This window comes from Schistocerca serialis, chromosome 8 (assembly GCF_023864345.2).
Source record: "Schistocerca serialis cubense isolate TAMUIC-IGC-003099 chromosome 8, iqSchSeri2.2, whole genome shotgun sequence".
NCBI classification, from domain to species: Eukaryota; Metazoa; Arthropoda; class Insecta; order Orthoptera; family Acrididae; genus Schistocerca; species Schistocerca serialis.
Genome location: NC_064645.1, coordinates 200,669,786 through 200,687,103, shown reverse-complemented (window position 1 = coordinate 200,687,103; position 17,318 = coordinate 200,669,786). Strand labels below are relative to the sequence as shown.

Below are 17,318 nucleotides of genomic sequence, written 5' to 3'. Positions count from 1 at the left end.
CCGCATAAGTTATGGCCTACTGTCATATGAACATTCTGCAGGTTGCAAGGATGTATTAATACTACAAAAGAAAGAAGTCAGAATTATTGCATCAAATAGAAGACTGGACCACTGCAAACCTACATTCACCTGGTTGGGAATAATGTCCATCTTGAGCCAGTATATGTTTTTATGCCTCATCAGTGAAAAGAAAACAAAGGGCTTTTTAACATGAGGTAAGACATACATTATCATGACACCCAAAAAAAGAGGAACATTGATCAAGCTGGCAGCTGTCTGGACCATGGTTGCTTTAAAAATGTTCATCTCATTGCCCTGAGAAGTTGAATCCCTGCCACCAGGACCATTCAAAAGAAAATTTGCATGCAACCTGTAAGAGTACTCATTATACTCCATTGAAGAATTCTTCAAGACTGATCAAAGTGAATGGAGAAAATAATACTGTTTTATCTTTTATGCATCCATTATATTATGCATGTGTCACTAACATCTGGACTGGAAACAGTAAGTATATATATGAAAAATTGTAAACAAGTCATATATATGTATGTAATCTTGATGCGGTCTATCCAGTCTTGACTGATAAACATGGCAGATCTATTAATAGTAATAATAGCAATAAAATTGTATACTTCATGTAATTTTCATTAAAAGATGTTAATTTTGAAATAGCTACTACTATTGGAAGAATGTTTATGCTAATTAATATTCTAATTCTTATGGGTGAAAGTCACAAAATAAAGTAAACAAGAAAAAATTTTAAAATACCTGTATGTTAATGTGAAAAGTGTGGTAATTTAACCAAAAAAAGAATATGTTGATGGAAAATCTTCATTGTAATCATATTAATTTAAAATTTCATGTAAATTTTAACAACCTGTAGTAAAAGTATTTTCATTATGAAATTGTAATTATATTTTAAGTCTTAACATAGAAGTAAACTTTTTATTAATTGTCAAGAAGTTATAAAGGTGATAGTGGCTGCAATTGCAAGATAAGTTTTTCCAGTCTCAGAGTCAGAAGCAGAGAGGGTCATGTAGTTAATGAATCTGAGTTGAGTTACGTGTTAGAAAGAGTTATTATGAAAAAATGAAAGACGTTGAAAAATTTCTTATTAATGAAACTCCTCACAGTCACATAAGAATATGGAATAATAAGATGGATCACCTCAGGACTTCTGCAGTGAACAAGAATGATATGTGAATATAACCAACAAACATCACCTCCAATTCAACAAAATAAGTAACTACTTATTTACATGATGTTGTCTTGCAAGAACCATGATATTATGATGTGGCTATTGCAGGTAATTAATATCTTTGAACTAAAACTTTGATTTGAGTTTTGGCTATATTGTGAGCAGAAATATTACAGCACACAATAAGCCAGACTAGTATATTTAAACAGGCAGTTAGATGAAAAAAAGAAGTACCAGGATATGAGCCATGCCAAAAACAAGATACAGTGACAAAAATGCAATGGACTCAGAAGGCTTAATAGTGTTGAAAGTAAAACCAGGAATCTGTATGGGAAAGGAAAGAGAAACACCTAGATGCTTTGGTATGGTGTTTATAGTAGACAAGAGATATGAGGATCGCATAACTGAAATGAAGAGTAGGTCAAAAAGGATGCTGTCACTAAGAGTCTGGACAGGAAACAATAAATATGTAATAGTAAATGGACATGCACCTACTAATGACAAAAATAGGAGGAACCAGTAAAGTTAGTGACAGTTTTTCAGAGATGCTTGTTGATACACTGTGAAGGGTACCATACAGACTAGTGAAGGTTCTCGTAAGTGATTATAGTGCACAGATTAAAAGGGAGAGCCAACATAAGGGAATAGCTGGGGAACATCCAACTCACAAGAGGACAAAATAGGGGAAAGGTTAATTAACTGTGTTGAGAACACAAAATGAGAGTGATGATAACACAATTGAAGGCCAAAATTAGTTAGAAGAAGACATGGACAAGGCCATGTACTGATGTTGGAGAGCTCCCAGATTGGCCATGTAACTGTCAGTTGGACAAACACTAATACAGATCACTAACACAGTGGTCAAGAATAGAATAGGATTACTGTCTTACAGAAGTCAAGTGTTTTTGAACACCAGGCAGGGTTAAGACATATCCACAGTTGAAGAGAGCAATCAGAAACATCAAGATAGACAGAGACAAAATTAAGATGCAGCTGAGCCAAAAACATGGAAGAAATTGAAATATTCAGTGAATGGGAAGATGTCAAGTTGAATATGAGAAAGCAGGTTGAAATATGAGGAACTAAAAAAAGAAGTACAGGTGGTGAAGCAGGGAGTGTGAGGAAGCAGCAGAGAACCATAGGAAAATCTGGGCAGACTGAAGCAGCAAGAAGGACCCAAAAAAATGGGATGTTCTCATAGGAATAAGGAAGGAAGTGGCCAGAACAATAAGATGGATGAGAAGATGTATGATGGTGCAGGGACTGTGCAAGATCAAGAAAAATTTTAGGAAAAACAATAGTAGAGACTTTTCCAGAAAATTCAAAGAGAGTCTGACTGGGTGCAGGGCCAGAAAACTGTCTATAAGAGACAAGAAAGAAGAACTGACAATTACTGTGAAGAAGAGCTACTTGACACTAGCAGAGAAGTTTCATAACTTGTTGAACTGTGAACCATCTGAAGATGAGCTGGAACTGGGGACAAACAAAGAAGAGAGAGAGTCATGCTTTCCAAGCAGAGATGAGACTGCATAGGCCATAAGTGACCTAAAGAATAGTAAGAGAACTGATGATATAGCTGCTGAGATGGTAATGCAAGGAGGTGACAAGGTGGTAGACACTATGACAAAGGTTAAGTTACCAGAAGGATCGATGAACTATGACCATAGTGCCAGTACACAAGGGGCACAACAGTGATGCAAATGACTACAGATAAATATTGGCACTAGAGTGTGGTTACAAGGTACTGTCAAAACTCCTCCTGATGAGAGTATAAGAACATATGCAAAGCGCAGTTCAAGACTATCATTAGGGATCTAGGAAGGACAGAGGATGCACAGAATAGACATTACCCTGAAACAAATGGCTAGAACAAAGAGCCTTAAGGAGCAAAAATATGGTAATTATGGTCATGGATTTCATAAAGATCTATGACTCCATCAACAGACAGATTCTTGGAAGGATCTTGAGCAACAGAGGACTGGACAGCACTACATGTGAACTAATAATGAAAATTCTAACAGGTGTAAAGAAAAGGGTAAGATTTGGAGAAACGATATTGAAAGAGTTTGAGATTGAGGTCAAGGTTATCACAAATTTTGTTCAACATAGTGCAGTATGAATTGTTCAGACACTGGAGACCAACAAACAAGAAGATGGAAATAGCAAAGACACACATGTAAGGTGAAATAGGACCACACAGCCCAAGTGGGCTGCCTAGTCTTTGCAGCTGACATAATGATAGTGAGAGGGAGGAAGGGGCAAAGATACATCTTAACAGCCTAAGCAAGATAGCCAAAAGGATGAGTCTGAGGATTATTTACAAGACAAAGACATTGAATATTACCAGAGATTGGAAAATGTCAGAAGGCACTGTGCAAAAGGTGGACAAATTTGAATTTAAATACTTGGCATAGTACATAACAGAAGAAACAGGAGCAATGAGGAATAATTGAGAAGTAATAGAAAAGGAGAATCTATCATCCTCCCCCCCTTTTGTTTTTGTAGCAAACTTTTTGGAGCTCCTTCAAACAAGTGTCAAGTGATGGACTCTGTGACTGGGTTCACTTAGGTAATCAACTTCAAGAACAATGTACAATCATTTAACCTCAAAAACTGTACAAACAAGTGGACTGAATGTGAGATACATTTGAAACAAAAAACGGTATTGGTAAAGTAGACTTTGAACTACTGGAAAAAGGGAAGGAACATTGGCATCAGGTTCTAATAAGGATTATACTCACCATCAGGTATGTAGCTCAACATAATAAGACCTTAAGGGGAGCCAGCAACAAGCTCTATCATGAAAATAATGATCATTTTCTTGGTTTGATTGGAATGATAGCAGAAGTTGACCCTGTTTTGCAGGAACATTTAAGGCGGTTAAAATAAATCAAGAAATTCATGACCATTATCTTGGAAAAAAACATTTAAAATGTACTCATAAATTTCCTTGACAACAAAGTAAAAAAGAGCATTGTTAATTTTGTAAAACAAAGTAAATAATTTTCTATCATACTTGATTGTACTTCTGATACAATCCACTATGAACATATGGCACTGATTGTTAGGTCTGTAAATTTATCAGAAGATGCAGTTACTGTAAAAGAACATTTCCTTGACTTTCTGAACATCACTTCAACAACAGGAGAAAGTTTGACTGAAACCCTTCTGTCAAAAATAGATCAGCTAGGACTCGATATTCATGACTGTAGAGGCCAAAGTTACAATAATGGCACAAATATGAATGGTTATAAAAGCGGTCTTCAAGCCAGAATCCTAAAGACCAGTCCAAGAGCATTTTATATGCTAGCCTCAGTCTTAACCTTGTGTTATCAGATGTGACAAAATCTACAGCAAAAGTACTCACATTGTTTGGTGGAAGTCAAAGAACATACATTGTTTTCAGTGCATCCACTCAGAGATGGGAAATCTTATTGAACAAGGTGACAACTTTAACAGTGAAGAAGATTTCAGATACTCTATGCCAAGTTGTGTGGAGAGTGCCAAAGCTATAAGGTATCAGACAAGAGAAGTCAGAGATGCCCTTCTTGAGGTGAGCAGCAATGTTGAATTAAAAACAAAGAGTGAAGCACACTTGCTTGCTGTGAACAAATTAGAAAGTTTCAAGCTTATTGTAGGTTTTTGTCATATGGTATGACCTTCTCTTTGCCAATAACACAGAAAATAAGGTGCTTCAAGCAGAAAACATGGACGTGAAAGTAACAACTAAATCCCTTGAAAATCTAGTGAAATTTATTGAGAATTTCCATGAAAAAGATTTCATTAATGCACAGATAACAACAAAAGAGATAGCTTGAAAGTTTACAAATTGAACCAAAATTTGGATGAACAACATTTATATAGCCTACAGAATTTTGCTAACTGGGCCAGTGACTCTTGCCTCTGCTGAGAGGAGCTTTTCATGTTTAAAACTTATCAAGAATTATTTCAGAACCAGAATCTTGCAAGAACACCTGTCTTCTCTTGCCATGCTGTCAGTAGAACATGATGTGGTTTCAAAATTGAATTTTGAAGATATTATTGATGAATTTACTCATCAAAAAGCAAGGAAAAGATTTTTTGTGCAAATTATGTAAAGCAGAAAACCCTTGGTGTTTATAAAATACAATTCATTTAACTTCTTGGAAACATAAAGCACAGTCAAATGATGAAAACATTGAAGTGTATATCCTGAACAACACTTAAGAACGTCATTTGATTTTGAACTTCATTAAATTGAAAGGACTCCCACAGCTAAGTTAGTTATATTATTAATATTTTAGTAATTAACATATCCGTTAAGATTCATTGTCCATTTAATTATTTTCATATCACAATGGTAGATGTGCTACAGTAACAGTCTTCTGATATATTGTTAGTCTGTCAATGACAAAACTTACAATTTTTCTGAATGTGACGAAGGTGTATAACCTGTGTTGGTGGATGGGTGGGGAGGGGGGATGCAGGAGAGCTCCTTGAGGAACTTGCAGAAGTTTTGCGGCTAAGGCCAGCCCTGGATCCAAGTAAGCATTTGAGCTGTCAGTTTTGCAATATATACTCTTTGTATAAACATGTACACATTTTATTTTCTTTATACTTTGCATAAATTAACAGTTTTAAATTACATAATTATGCTTCTTCAATAGAGTAATGCTGTGCAAAAATACACATTCTAAAACACATTACACTATCTGCCAAAAAACATTAAAATGGCTTTTGCTGTACACATACTCCATTTTTTCTGTTTAAGATAAATTCATTGACATAAAAGAAAGGACTTTCTAAAACAAGCAGTTTTAGCATCCAGTTATATTTCACTTTCAAATTGAAATATACATTAGTAAATAATTATGTGATTTTATTAACACATAAACCAAGGAAGGAAGATTTAGAGACTAATCCTGTCAATGAGTATTTTTGGAGATCTTATTCTTTCTGTGTTGTAATATGGTAGTAATTGCAATGGGTACGACACCAAATCCTGTATATACCACAGTTCCCAGAAAGATAACTACTACAATAGTTTGCTTGCTTAGAAAAATAAATTCTAGAAATGCATTAATGCTATGAAGTGGATTTTATTAGTAGCTCACATGACAATACTTAATGATTCTGTGGAAGTTCCAGTTCCTTTTGTTGTAATACTGTTTAACATTATCATTGAATTAAGTGAAGTGCAGCTAACAAATAAGCAAACCAGATTTTTGATTATTTGTTTTATGGTTCATAATTTTCATATAGTGATGCAGCATTTAAGAATCTCTTCATCAATCTACATTATATTTTTTCTGCACCATGTGTTTATGTTTTTGGATGACAGTGCTTTTGTCACACAGTTTGTTTGGTGAAAAACTGCAGTTTTTCTGGGTACGAAGCTGGGATACAAAATTGTTGCTGGAGATTGAACATGAGCTTATCAAACAATTACAGTGGTTTTCTCCAGGTTCTAATAACTCTGTTGCACATTGGGCATTCTGGTGTCATCCTCAAGGTAGGTGGAGGAAATGAGTTTCATCTTTCTGACTTTTTTAAATACTAGATATGAAATACATTAATGGTATTTTGTTAGTGGATCTTGTATTTTACACCAACTGCTTAATATATTTTATGGTAGCTTGGTAGTGTTACACTATCGGTGTTATTTGCTTCAGTTCATTTATAGTTAGCTTTGCTCAGTCTGAATATCAAATCCAGTACATAAAAAGTTGCTACTGTGGAAATAGCTCTTGCTTCCAAGCTATAATTTCAGTTTCTGTATCACTAGAAAATCCTTCACAGTTATGTAAGCATTTTTTACTTACTAGAAGGCCATATATTTCTTAATGGTTTGCAAAAAATGTATGTAAGCTTAGAACATAATTATCTGTTTTATGAGAACAGATTTTTAAAATTTCATTTTTATTGTTGAAAAATTATTCCTTGCCTGTTTGTAATAACAAAATGTAAATAATTTGTAGAATATCCTAATAAGCTATATCTTCACTTTAGAATGTCAGTAATAGCCAAAAATACAGAAGTCTGCTCTGAAATTTAGGAATGGATGCAGAATCACTATATAACTTGTTATATAAAAGGTTCTCATAAAACACTAAAATTTATATAAAAGCAGTTAAGATGTTAAATATTCTTAGGGAAAAATTATATACTTGAACTGATAGTATTCAGTAAAGGTATAATAACTTGTACAGTATCAGATTTCTGTCTCCTTTTTTCTGTCCAAAAGGTACAAACTCTTTTAATATTCCTTGCATGTTTTACACTGTTACAAATACACTTAAAAGGACATTTATTACTAGCCAGTAAAGACATTAAAGAAGAAATGTCCTAGTTTTTTTAATTTAGGGCTCTAAGTCTCATTACCAGTTCCGTTAACAGAAAAATCATTTTATTATTTATTTATTCTTCACAGACAAAGAATTTTTTCTTCATTTCAGAGGATATCATGACAATAAAGACTGAAATAATGCAAATATGGTAACATTTTTGTCTGCAGTTGAATACATGAAGGTGGTACGTCTAAGTACGATACGGCCAACACTGAGTTTGTTGATTAGATTATAAACAAGCTGATTCCATAAGTCCAGTCCTAGTATATGGCACACGCACTCCACTGTCAATACACTTCTTAAATTTTAATGTCTTTATGCAGATTGCTAATAAATGTTCAGATTTTTGTTCTATATAAAACAGGTGTTGGTAATTCTCGTATAATATTTGTACTTCTTTGTAATAATCAAAACCCATAAAAGTATAATTTGCTGCCCATGTTTTTAATAGTGCAGGATACTTGAGCTTGATAGTTGTTTTTATGCTCATAAGACAACATTTACTGTTCTCCGAAAGTGACCTTCCAAGTTTTATATATTATTTCAGCATTACGAAAAGCCAAATAGGATGATTGTATCATTAATTGTGTCTTAGAACTTCGATTTGAGATACGATTTACAATGTGATACTTTGATAACAACCAAACACCCTGTTTCATCATGACTTAAAGTGAGGCATGTATACTCCATCATCTAAGCTTTCTAATGAGGTATTAATTATCAGAAGATAAAGATTTTTACACATTTGTAACTTTTGAAGCTAAGAGTTTCAAATGATTATGTATCAGTTTGTATTCTGTCATAGTTTGGATGGATTTTTGGTTTTTTATGGAAGATGTAGTTATTATCAAAAAATAAAATATTAACCATTACTAAATTGCTTCTCAAAATGTTATCTCTAGATATTTATATTTCACAAACATGGGTTTAGTAACAGTTAATCAGATCTTTCTCTTCTTCATTAACTTGCTTGAATATATATAGAACACTAGAGAATTTCATAAGTATAGATGTCAAAGATATTATCCTAATGTGCATTTTTTTTAAAATTAAGGGGTTTATATGACAACATTGGAGAGAGTGAAACACAAACTTCTAGTGGAGTACCCAATGCATGGCAAATAGTGTTGTGTTACCTGATGCACATCATGATGCAGTATTTTAGTACCTGATATGTGGTGAAAATCATTATCCAAGACACAAGAAACTGACACATTGGAGTGTCAATTTCCATTTCATTTGGAAATGCTGGAGTTTGGAGGAGGAATCCAAGTGACTTGTGTTGGAAACAAGAACCTTGATCCCTACCACTGTGTTTCACAGCACAATTAGCAACAGGATATTGCATGTTACTGCTGGTATACAATGTTTGGTCATTCATTGTGAGAGCCGAGAAGCTGGCTGTCAACTGACCTGCAACATCTATTCAGCGTGACAGATGGGTTTTGTGGTTCTCATTCGCCCAACTTCCATATGTACTAATCTGATGTTGTTTATTATTGATGTATGAAAATATGAAAGCTTCATTATTGTCCTGTTTTATTTTGTAACTCATGTTTCCATTTTATTTTCAGCCAGCATATTTCTTTATTTTGACACTTTTACCATAAAAGCATCCTTATATCATTTGCTCTTTACGTAATTTCTGAAACTTTGAAATACAGTTACTCTGAAGCTACTCACAGTTCACACCTACACTCTCACAAGTGAATCATACATTTCTTCATTCCTCTGCATGATTTTCATTTTTCAAGTGTATTATAGATTTAAGTGTTGCCAGGGGTTCTTTATAAACTGCAATTGTCATATGACACAACTCTTTCCACAGATCCCCCAAGTGCTCTGCCCCCAGACTGTGTAGCATCAAGTGGCAGTAGTAGCAGCTATGGTGGAGGACAATACAGTGCTTCCAGTGGTAAACCATGCCTTTTCTGGCCATCAGTTCCAGGAGCTGCACTGGGCCCTGATGCACGTAATTTATGTCGCAATCCTGACTCTAGTAGAAGTGGGCCCTGGTGCTATGTTGGCAAAACTAGTACAACAGATTACAAGAAGGAAACATGTGATGTGCCTGTTTGTCTTTCAGTAGGTGAGAAAACTTATATGCTATCCTCTTTTGCAGAAAGATACCTCACCCTAAATGACCCCAGAACTTAATTTAAATATCAATTTTTTGTCAATAATGGAATTCTTCATTCTCTGCAAAATAATCTTTAAATATGCTTATTGAGACTGTCCTAAATAATTAGTCCTAAATAATTAAATAATATGGTACTTGTTTCACTTGATACATAATGTTCAGGAGATATTTTCTCAAGTAACTGCTTAAGTAAATTTGGTAAATTGTGTTCCATGTACTTAATCTCCACTGCCATCAGACATTAACAGTATGCAATTTTATTTATGAGGTAAATATTCACTTCCAAATAAATAAATGAGGGATTGAATTGAAACTCACACATACATTACCAAAGAAGAGAAAAAAGGTGTTTAAAATGGTGTGAGAATGTAATTACATGAAGGGATGAACTCTGGCCAAAAAAAGTACTATTTTGGCAATCTCCACACAAGAGGAGAAGAGGAAGACCCTGTCCAGAATGGAAAAATCACTTGGAGGAGGATATGCAATGAAGAAATCCGAAAGAAGATTCATACAAGGATCTAGAGGCTTGCTTCAGAGGTTATGAGAAATGGCCTAAGAGCTGTAAGCAACTCACAAAATATATATACCTGAAAGAGCTAAAACTCAAGTCCAGAAATGGTTTTGCTAAAAATAATAATTTACTATACAAAATCCATCATGCATGAAAACTTTGTTGTGAAATACAGATACATCTGAATTTTTATGTGCAGTTTCTAAATGACTATGCTGTGCATGAGGTACTGAACTTCATACTCTATCAAATATTTGCGTCTCTTTCTGTTCTGTGTTCTGCTCGTATGTGGAGCATGCAAAAAATGTTTAAATGCCTGTGTAAATGCTGTAATTAGTATAAACTTGTCTTCATAGTCCTTATTGGAGGACACATATAGAGGGCTGTAGTGCATCCCTAGATTCTTCAGTTCATACTGGTTTCTGAAATTTTGTAAGTATTCGTTGGCAGAAAGTTTGGTAACTACAGAATCTTTAAAGATTTGCCAGCTGAGGTTTTACAGTATTTCTGTGACACTTTCCTATGAGTCAAACAAATCAGTTCTACAAAATATGCAAGTCCCAACAAAATGCAAGAGATTTGTTTGCGAAACATGGACTACATTATAATAATGCTGGCAAGTCATACATTGCCAAAATGCTAGCGAAATTAATACAAAAAGATGACGACGTTGTAAGAAAACCAACTACCATGCAACCAGTTTCGACCAAGGAAATGGAAAAATGGGAAAACAACTTCAAAATCACACACATAGTCGCAGCCACAGCGCCAGCTCAAACAGGAACATCATGTCCAGAAGATGAGACAGTGCCAGAACCAGCCTCAGAAGATATGGCAGAGACTGAAATTATCGTCAAGAAAACTGTAGTTACTCATCATCCAGATGCTCACACACAGGGAAACTGATAAAGGGGGCCAATTCTTTCCAAGTTTGGCCCAATACAACGAATCCAGAACAAGCAGTCAACACTCAGGTGGACGTTCCATTACTTTATAGTGAAATTTGTTTTAAAGACCCTCTACCTAATAATATATGCAGTAGTAATTTCATTATGCACTTTTTAAACATCAGAGGTCTGTCTGAAGGAATGATCAGGAAGCTTTATGATATAGAAATTTTGCTAGAAAGTGTGAAACAATCTGTGAAAGTAATATGCCTTAATGAACATTGTCTAAAATCTGAAAATATCAGTCTCCTGAATAAACTTACAGGTTATAAACTGGCTACCAGCTTTTGTAGGACCAATGGGTATGGAGGCTCTTGCATACTAGTTCATTCCACAGTAGACTATGATATCAGACAGAATTTTAGCCATCTGAATGAAGAAGGTACATTTGAAAGTTGTTGTATAGAACTTAAAGAGTATAACATACCAATTATCAGCATATATCAAACCCCTGGGCACCATATAAGCTCTGTATTTTTAGGTAAGTGTGATACATTGTTACATAAATTAAAAAGTGAGAAACTGTACAAGAAAGTGGTTATATGTGCTGATTTCAACATAGATGTAAGGACTGATGACAAATTTTCTTCACACTTAAAGAACCTGGTAGCCACAAATGGGCTAAATCTAAATTTTGATCAGTATACAAGAATTACAGCAACCTCTGCAACATGTATTCACAATATTGTAAGTAGTTATAATTATTATATAAAAGAAAAGTTTCTTCTAGATTTAGGAGTATCAGACCATAAAGCGCTATTTGTATCACTACCGAAGCAAAATCCAGTCTGCACAACAAAAAGATGTAGGAATTTGTCAAGAAAATGTGGAAGCATTTTGCAAAAAACTAAGCCAAACCAAGTGGACAGTCAGCAAACACACTTCCACAAGTGACAATTACAATAACTTTTTAACTGAATTCTTGGGTATATTCAATGAATGCTTCCCTTTTGTAACAGTGAGGACCAGGTCCCAAAAAAGTAGATCCTGGGTAACAAAAGGAATTAGATTGTCTAGTGCTACTAAGAGAAAACTGCATGTGGAGGCAAAAGTAAATCGAAGCCCTCAATTTCTTAAGTATGTAAGCAAATACAAAAAAACATTTGACAAAATAGTTAAACTAGCAAAACATACTGCGAATAATAACTTCATTTCAAATGCAAAAAACAAATCAAAAGCTGTTTGGTCTGTTATAAGAAGCGAAGTTGGCAGTGAGGCAGAGAGAAAATGCTCTTCTAAAATAGTGATAAATGGTAGAGCTGTTACAGAACCCAGTGTCATTTGTGAAGCATTCAATGACTTTTTCATAAACTGTAACAAATTTGGTGACTGTTCACCACCAAAAACAAAGCGCAACATGACAGACAGCAATTGCCCATGTTTTAAGTTTTCTCATGTTTCCATCTCAGATGTCATCAAAATCATAATGTCCCTAAAAAATTCAAAATCTGCGGGGTGAGATGAGGTCCCCACTGAAATAATAAAAATAGTCCGTCACAGTATTGCATATCCACTCTCCTTCATAATCAACCAATCTTTTGATGAGGGATATTTCACAGATCAATTAAATTATGCAGAAGTTCGGCCCATACATAAAAAAGGCAAACAAGATGAATTGGGCAACTATAGGCCAATCTCACTGTTACCAATTTTCTCAAAAATATTTGAAAGAGCTGCATGTGATCAGATCGAAAATCACAATTCATCTAACAGCATTATCTTAGACAATCAATATGGTTTCAGAAAAGGCCACAGCATAATCCATGCAATAAATGAATTAGTCACAAAAGTCAGCAGATGTTTTGATGATAGAATGTGTGTGTCAGGCATCTTTTGTGACCTGTCCAAAGCCTTCGACACAGTAAATCATGACCTGCTTCTCCAAAAATTGACACGCTATGGTTTTCAAGGCAAATCTCTTAGCTGGATGTCATCATGCTTGGCAAACAGAAAACAAAGAGTACTTATTAACATCAACGGCAAGAAATTTCTCTCTGGCTGGAAACAAACTCAATTAAGTGTTCCACAAGGTTCAATATTAGGGCCACTGCTTTTTCTGTATTATATTAATGATATGCCACGTCAGGTCCAGTCTGATACTATCCTCTATGCAGATGACTCAACAGCTGTAGTCTGTTGTAAAAATGAGGTAGACCTAATTCGTCATATTGAACAAACACTTGGGGAAGTGGAGGCATGGGTCAAAAACAATAACTTGACATTAAATTTTACAAAAAACAGAAATTGTTCATTTCACCACAAAACAATCTGCACAGTCTATAAGTGAAATAAGGTATATGGACAAAAAATTAGAAACTGCAGACTGTGTCAAATTCCTTGGCGTATTAGTAAATAAAAACCTGTTATGGAGTCACTATGTGGACAACATACTGGGTCGACTGAATAGCCTTGTATATATTATGAATATCTTGTATAGTATTACTGATCTAGCTGTAAGAAAAACTGTATATAATGCATATTTTGTTTTAGTCATTAGGTATAGTATAATTTTCTGGGGGTCTGAAAAAACAAATTTACTTAGAGCTCCCAGAATGAGATTTTCACTCTGCAGCGGAGTGTGCGCTGATATGAAACTTCCTGGCAGATTAAAACTGTGTGCCCGACCGAGACTCGAACTCGGGACCTTTGCCTTTCGCGGGCAAGTGCTCTACCATCTGAGCTACTGAAGCACGACTCACGCCCGGTACTCACAGCTTTACTTCTGCCAGTACCTCGTCTCCTACCTTCCAAACTTTACAGAAGCTCTCCTGCGAACCTTGCAGAACTGTAGAAGTTTACTTAGAGCTTTTAGACTACAAAAAAGAATCATCCGAGCAATGATGGGAGCAAAACCAAAGCAGCATTGTAAACCTTTATTTGTAAAACTAGATCTAATGAGGATTCAAAGCATATACATCTATGAAACTCTCACTTTCATGAAAAGAAACCCCCAACTTTTTGAGGGCAACTTCTTCTTGCATCAATATGATACTAGATATAGAACGAGCTACATGTTACCTACCCACCATTTAAAATCATATGAAAAAACCCCATACTATATGGGCATGAAATTTGTAAATAAAATATGGAAAGGTATGGATGACCCAAATGTAAAAGGTACCAAAAGAGACCTGGAAAAATATCTGAAAGATAAATGTTACTATAGTGTAGAAGATTTCATGAATGGCAGCAATGCATTGTAATTAAAATACCTCTTTGAAGATGTTACACCATAAATATTATTAGTTTATTGTCTATTTTTAATATTATTATATATAGTGCAAAACTGACAAGTCACCTATGTCACAATCTTTGATTGTATAAGGCATGTTATGTGACAATAAAAATTGAATTGAATTGAATTGAATTGTGACCATTCACGCTGTTCTTCTTTATGTACATTCCATATTTGATATAGGTCCCACATTCTCGAGCAACATTGTACGCTTTGATGCCAGGGTGTTTTGTAATCATTCATTTTGTAGACTAACTGTGTTTTCCCAATATCTCACCAGTCAACTAAACTCTGCCATGTGATTTATCACCAACTGCCTTAGATGAATTTTCCATTTCATATCCCAACAAGAATTTGTATTAATTAACTGATTCCAATCACAAGTTATTGATATTGAATTCATCTGATACTACTTTCCAGCATTTTGTGATATGCCCAACATGACATTTGTAAACATTGAACTCAAGGTGTCAATCCTGGCATCACTTTTCAAGATTTCACAAGATATTTTTGTAGCCTCTTTTATGTAGTGCTTGTTTAAAGTTTATTGCCTCACTCTCAGAATGTCTGAGATTACTATTAACACAGACTGTGATGTCATTTATATACAGCATGAACAACAGAAGTCCACATGAACTTCCCTCAGGTGTCTATTTGTGTCAGTGACTCTCCATCTCAGATAGTATGCTAGATTCTCCCTACCAAGTCAAAAATTTCATTTGAAACTCTATATGAACATCCTTCACAGCATCTCACTGACTACAGCACTTTGCTTTGTGTTATATCTACGGTTCATTAGTCCCTGGTGTGTGGCCTTTTTTTCCAGTGACTCTATCTCAGGTGACTTGATGGTCAGCTGTCTCTAGCCTGGTAGGGCGTACAGCCAAAAGTGGCCCAGACAGTGGCGAGCCAGGTGCTGGAATGAGACCTCAGATGGTGACAATGCTAAAGATGTGCTGTCAGTGGCAAAGAGTGGAGGCTGTGACTATAGGGAAAGGACTGCCCATTGCCATTGACATCCTGACAGGCACTGTCAGACATTGGTAGGGTCCCTGGCATGGCAGGCATCTGCATCTCAATATCGCTATCACAAACAGCACATCAACTGGAAGCACACCCATGGTGCCAGGCCACTGGGGTCGAGCGGCCCTTGCAGTATGGCTCCACACCAGCAGTTGTTGTGGCTGCGTATGAGGTGCTTCAGAGCCCCACCAAGGGTGCAGCCGGTTCTGATGATGGGAGAGAGGCATCTCTGTGGCAGCATGCATTGCATGTACCATCACTGGTGGCCATCTCTATTCTAACAACCAAAAGTGCATGCTCAGACAGGATCACCTGGAGCATAATGTGAGGGACGCAAACACAGTGCAGGGCAGAGCAGGTGAAGCAGCATCCAGGATGATGGCTATGGAGGATTTCTGCTGGATGTGGCCAATGAGCAAGGTGGTCCTTTAGGTACATAGAAATGGAGGCAACACTGAGTCTGCTGATGAATCCACAAAGCACTTTTTTAATTGAGTCTTAAATGTGTTCACCACACACTCTGCCTCACCAATAAGCTGTGATTAAAACAGAGTGGAAGAAAGGTGGGTAGTATCATTGTGGGTGCAAAAAGTCTGAAACAATGCTGAAGTGAAGTGTGAACCATTATCAGAGATGATTGCCCAGGATAGCCCTTGGATCATAAAAAACTCAGTGATACCCCACACAGCAGTTTCTGCCATGGTAAAGTGCAAACGCATGACATATGGATAGTTGGACAGTGCATCAACTGCTATCAACCACATGGAATTACAGAAGGTGAGGAAGTAGGGAAGTAGATGCTCTCCCATGGCTGACCAGGTGTGGGCCATGGAGCATAAGTCTGTGGTGGTGCTGCCTGTTCTTTGGCACACTGTTTACACTCATGAACAACTTTCTCAATTTCTGAACCAATGCCAGGCCAGTAAACAAATTGCTGTGCAGGGACTTTCTTGCAGATCATGCCACATTAACCACAGTGTAGGAGGCAAGTATGCGAGCTCCCGAGGACACTTGGACAATGGTGTGGTTGTCTGCGTTGGTGCTAAGGAAAAGTGCACCACTGATGACTGCTAACCAATGACAGAGGAACAAATAGTTGCAGAGTGACCAGAAACCTTGGCAGGCAAATACTCAGGCCAATCCCACACACAGACTGAATCACGTGATAGAGCACAGGATCTCGATGGGTGGCCTGCACTGTGCAATGGGCAATTACTGGTAGTCGATCAGCCATGTGCTGCAAATGATCATAGATCTGAAAAAGACAACCTCAACTTTGTTGAAGGCTGGGTTGGGTCCCCTGGGCAAGTGTGACAATGTGTCTTCAGTTTCATGCTGCATTGTTTATCTGTAGTGAATCTAATAGTTATACACACTCAAAAACAGGGCCCAACACTGCAGATATGCTTCAGTCCTGTTTGAAATGTGTGAACAAGGGCTTAAAAATGTATTAAGTGGTTTGCGATTGTTGATGAGATGGGATCTGTTGCTGTACAGGAAGATGGGGAACTTTTGGACTGAGTACACAGTGGCCCGCTTTTCGATTTGAGTGTAATTATTTTGTGTGTCTGTCAATGTCTTGCAGGCATATGTGATAGCTGTTTGAAACCATATGCATTTTTTTTTACCCAAGACTGTCCCGTCCCTGGCAGGGATGATGTCTGTGGCAAGGAGCATAAAAGTACCAAGGTATAGCAATGACTTAAGTAGTGACTTGATGCTGGCAAATACTCTGTCACAGTCTGGCAACTAAAAAAAAGGAACACTGTTTTATGCAAGTTGTTGAGTGGATGAATGAGATCCACTGTATTGTGGAGAAATTTTGAATAATAAAAAAAAATTACCCAGAAATAGGTTCCACGGTGGAGGTAGATTGGCAATCGCTGCCACACGCTGGCTGTTCCATAGATCTGACACTGCCCTTCAAAAAAAAAG

General features: G+C 36.3%; 1 protein-coding gene across 1 annotated transcript in view; it reads left to right on the top strand.

The window, feature by feature from the left end:
• The window catches only part of LOC126416914 (uncharacterized), a 306,432-nt gene that overhangs the window by 156,371 nt on the left and 132,743 nt on the right, over positions 1-17,318 (top strand). The window contains exons 9-10 of the mRNA XM_050084797.1: positions 6,535-6,689; positions 9,353-9,597. Of these exons, the coding sequence (XP_049940754.1) occupies positions 6,535-6,689; positions 9,353-9,597 (400 nt within the window). The remainder of the gene's footprint in view (positions 1-6,534; positions 6,690-9,352; positions 9,598-17,318) is intronic.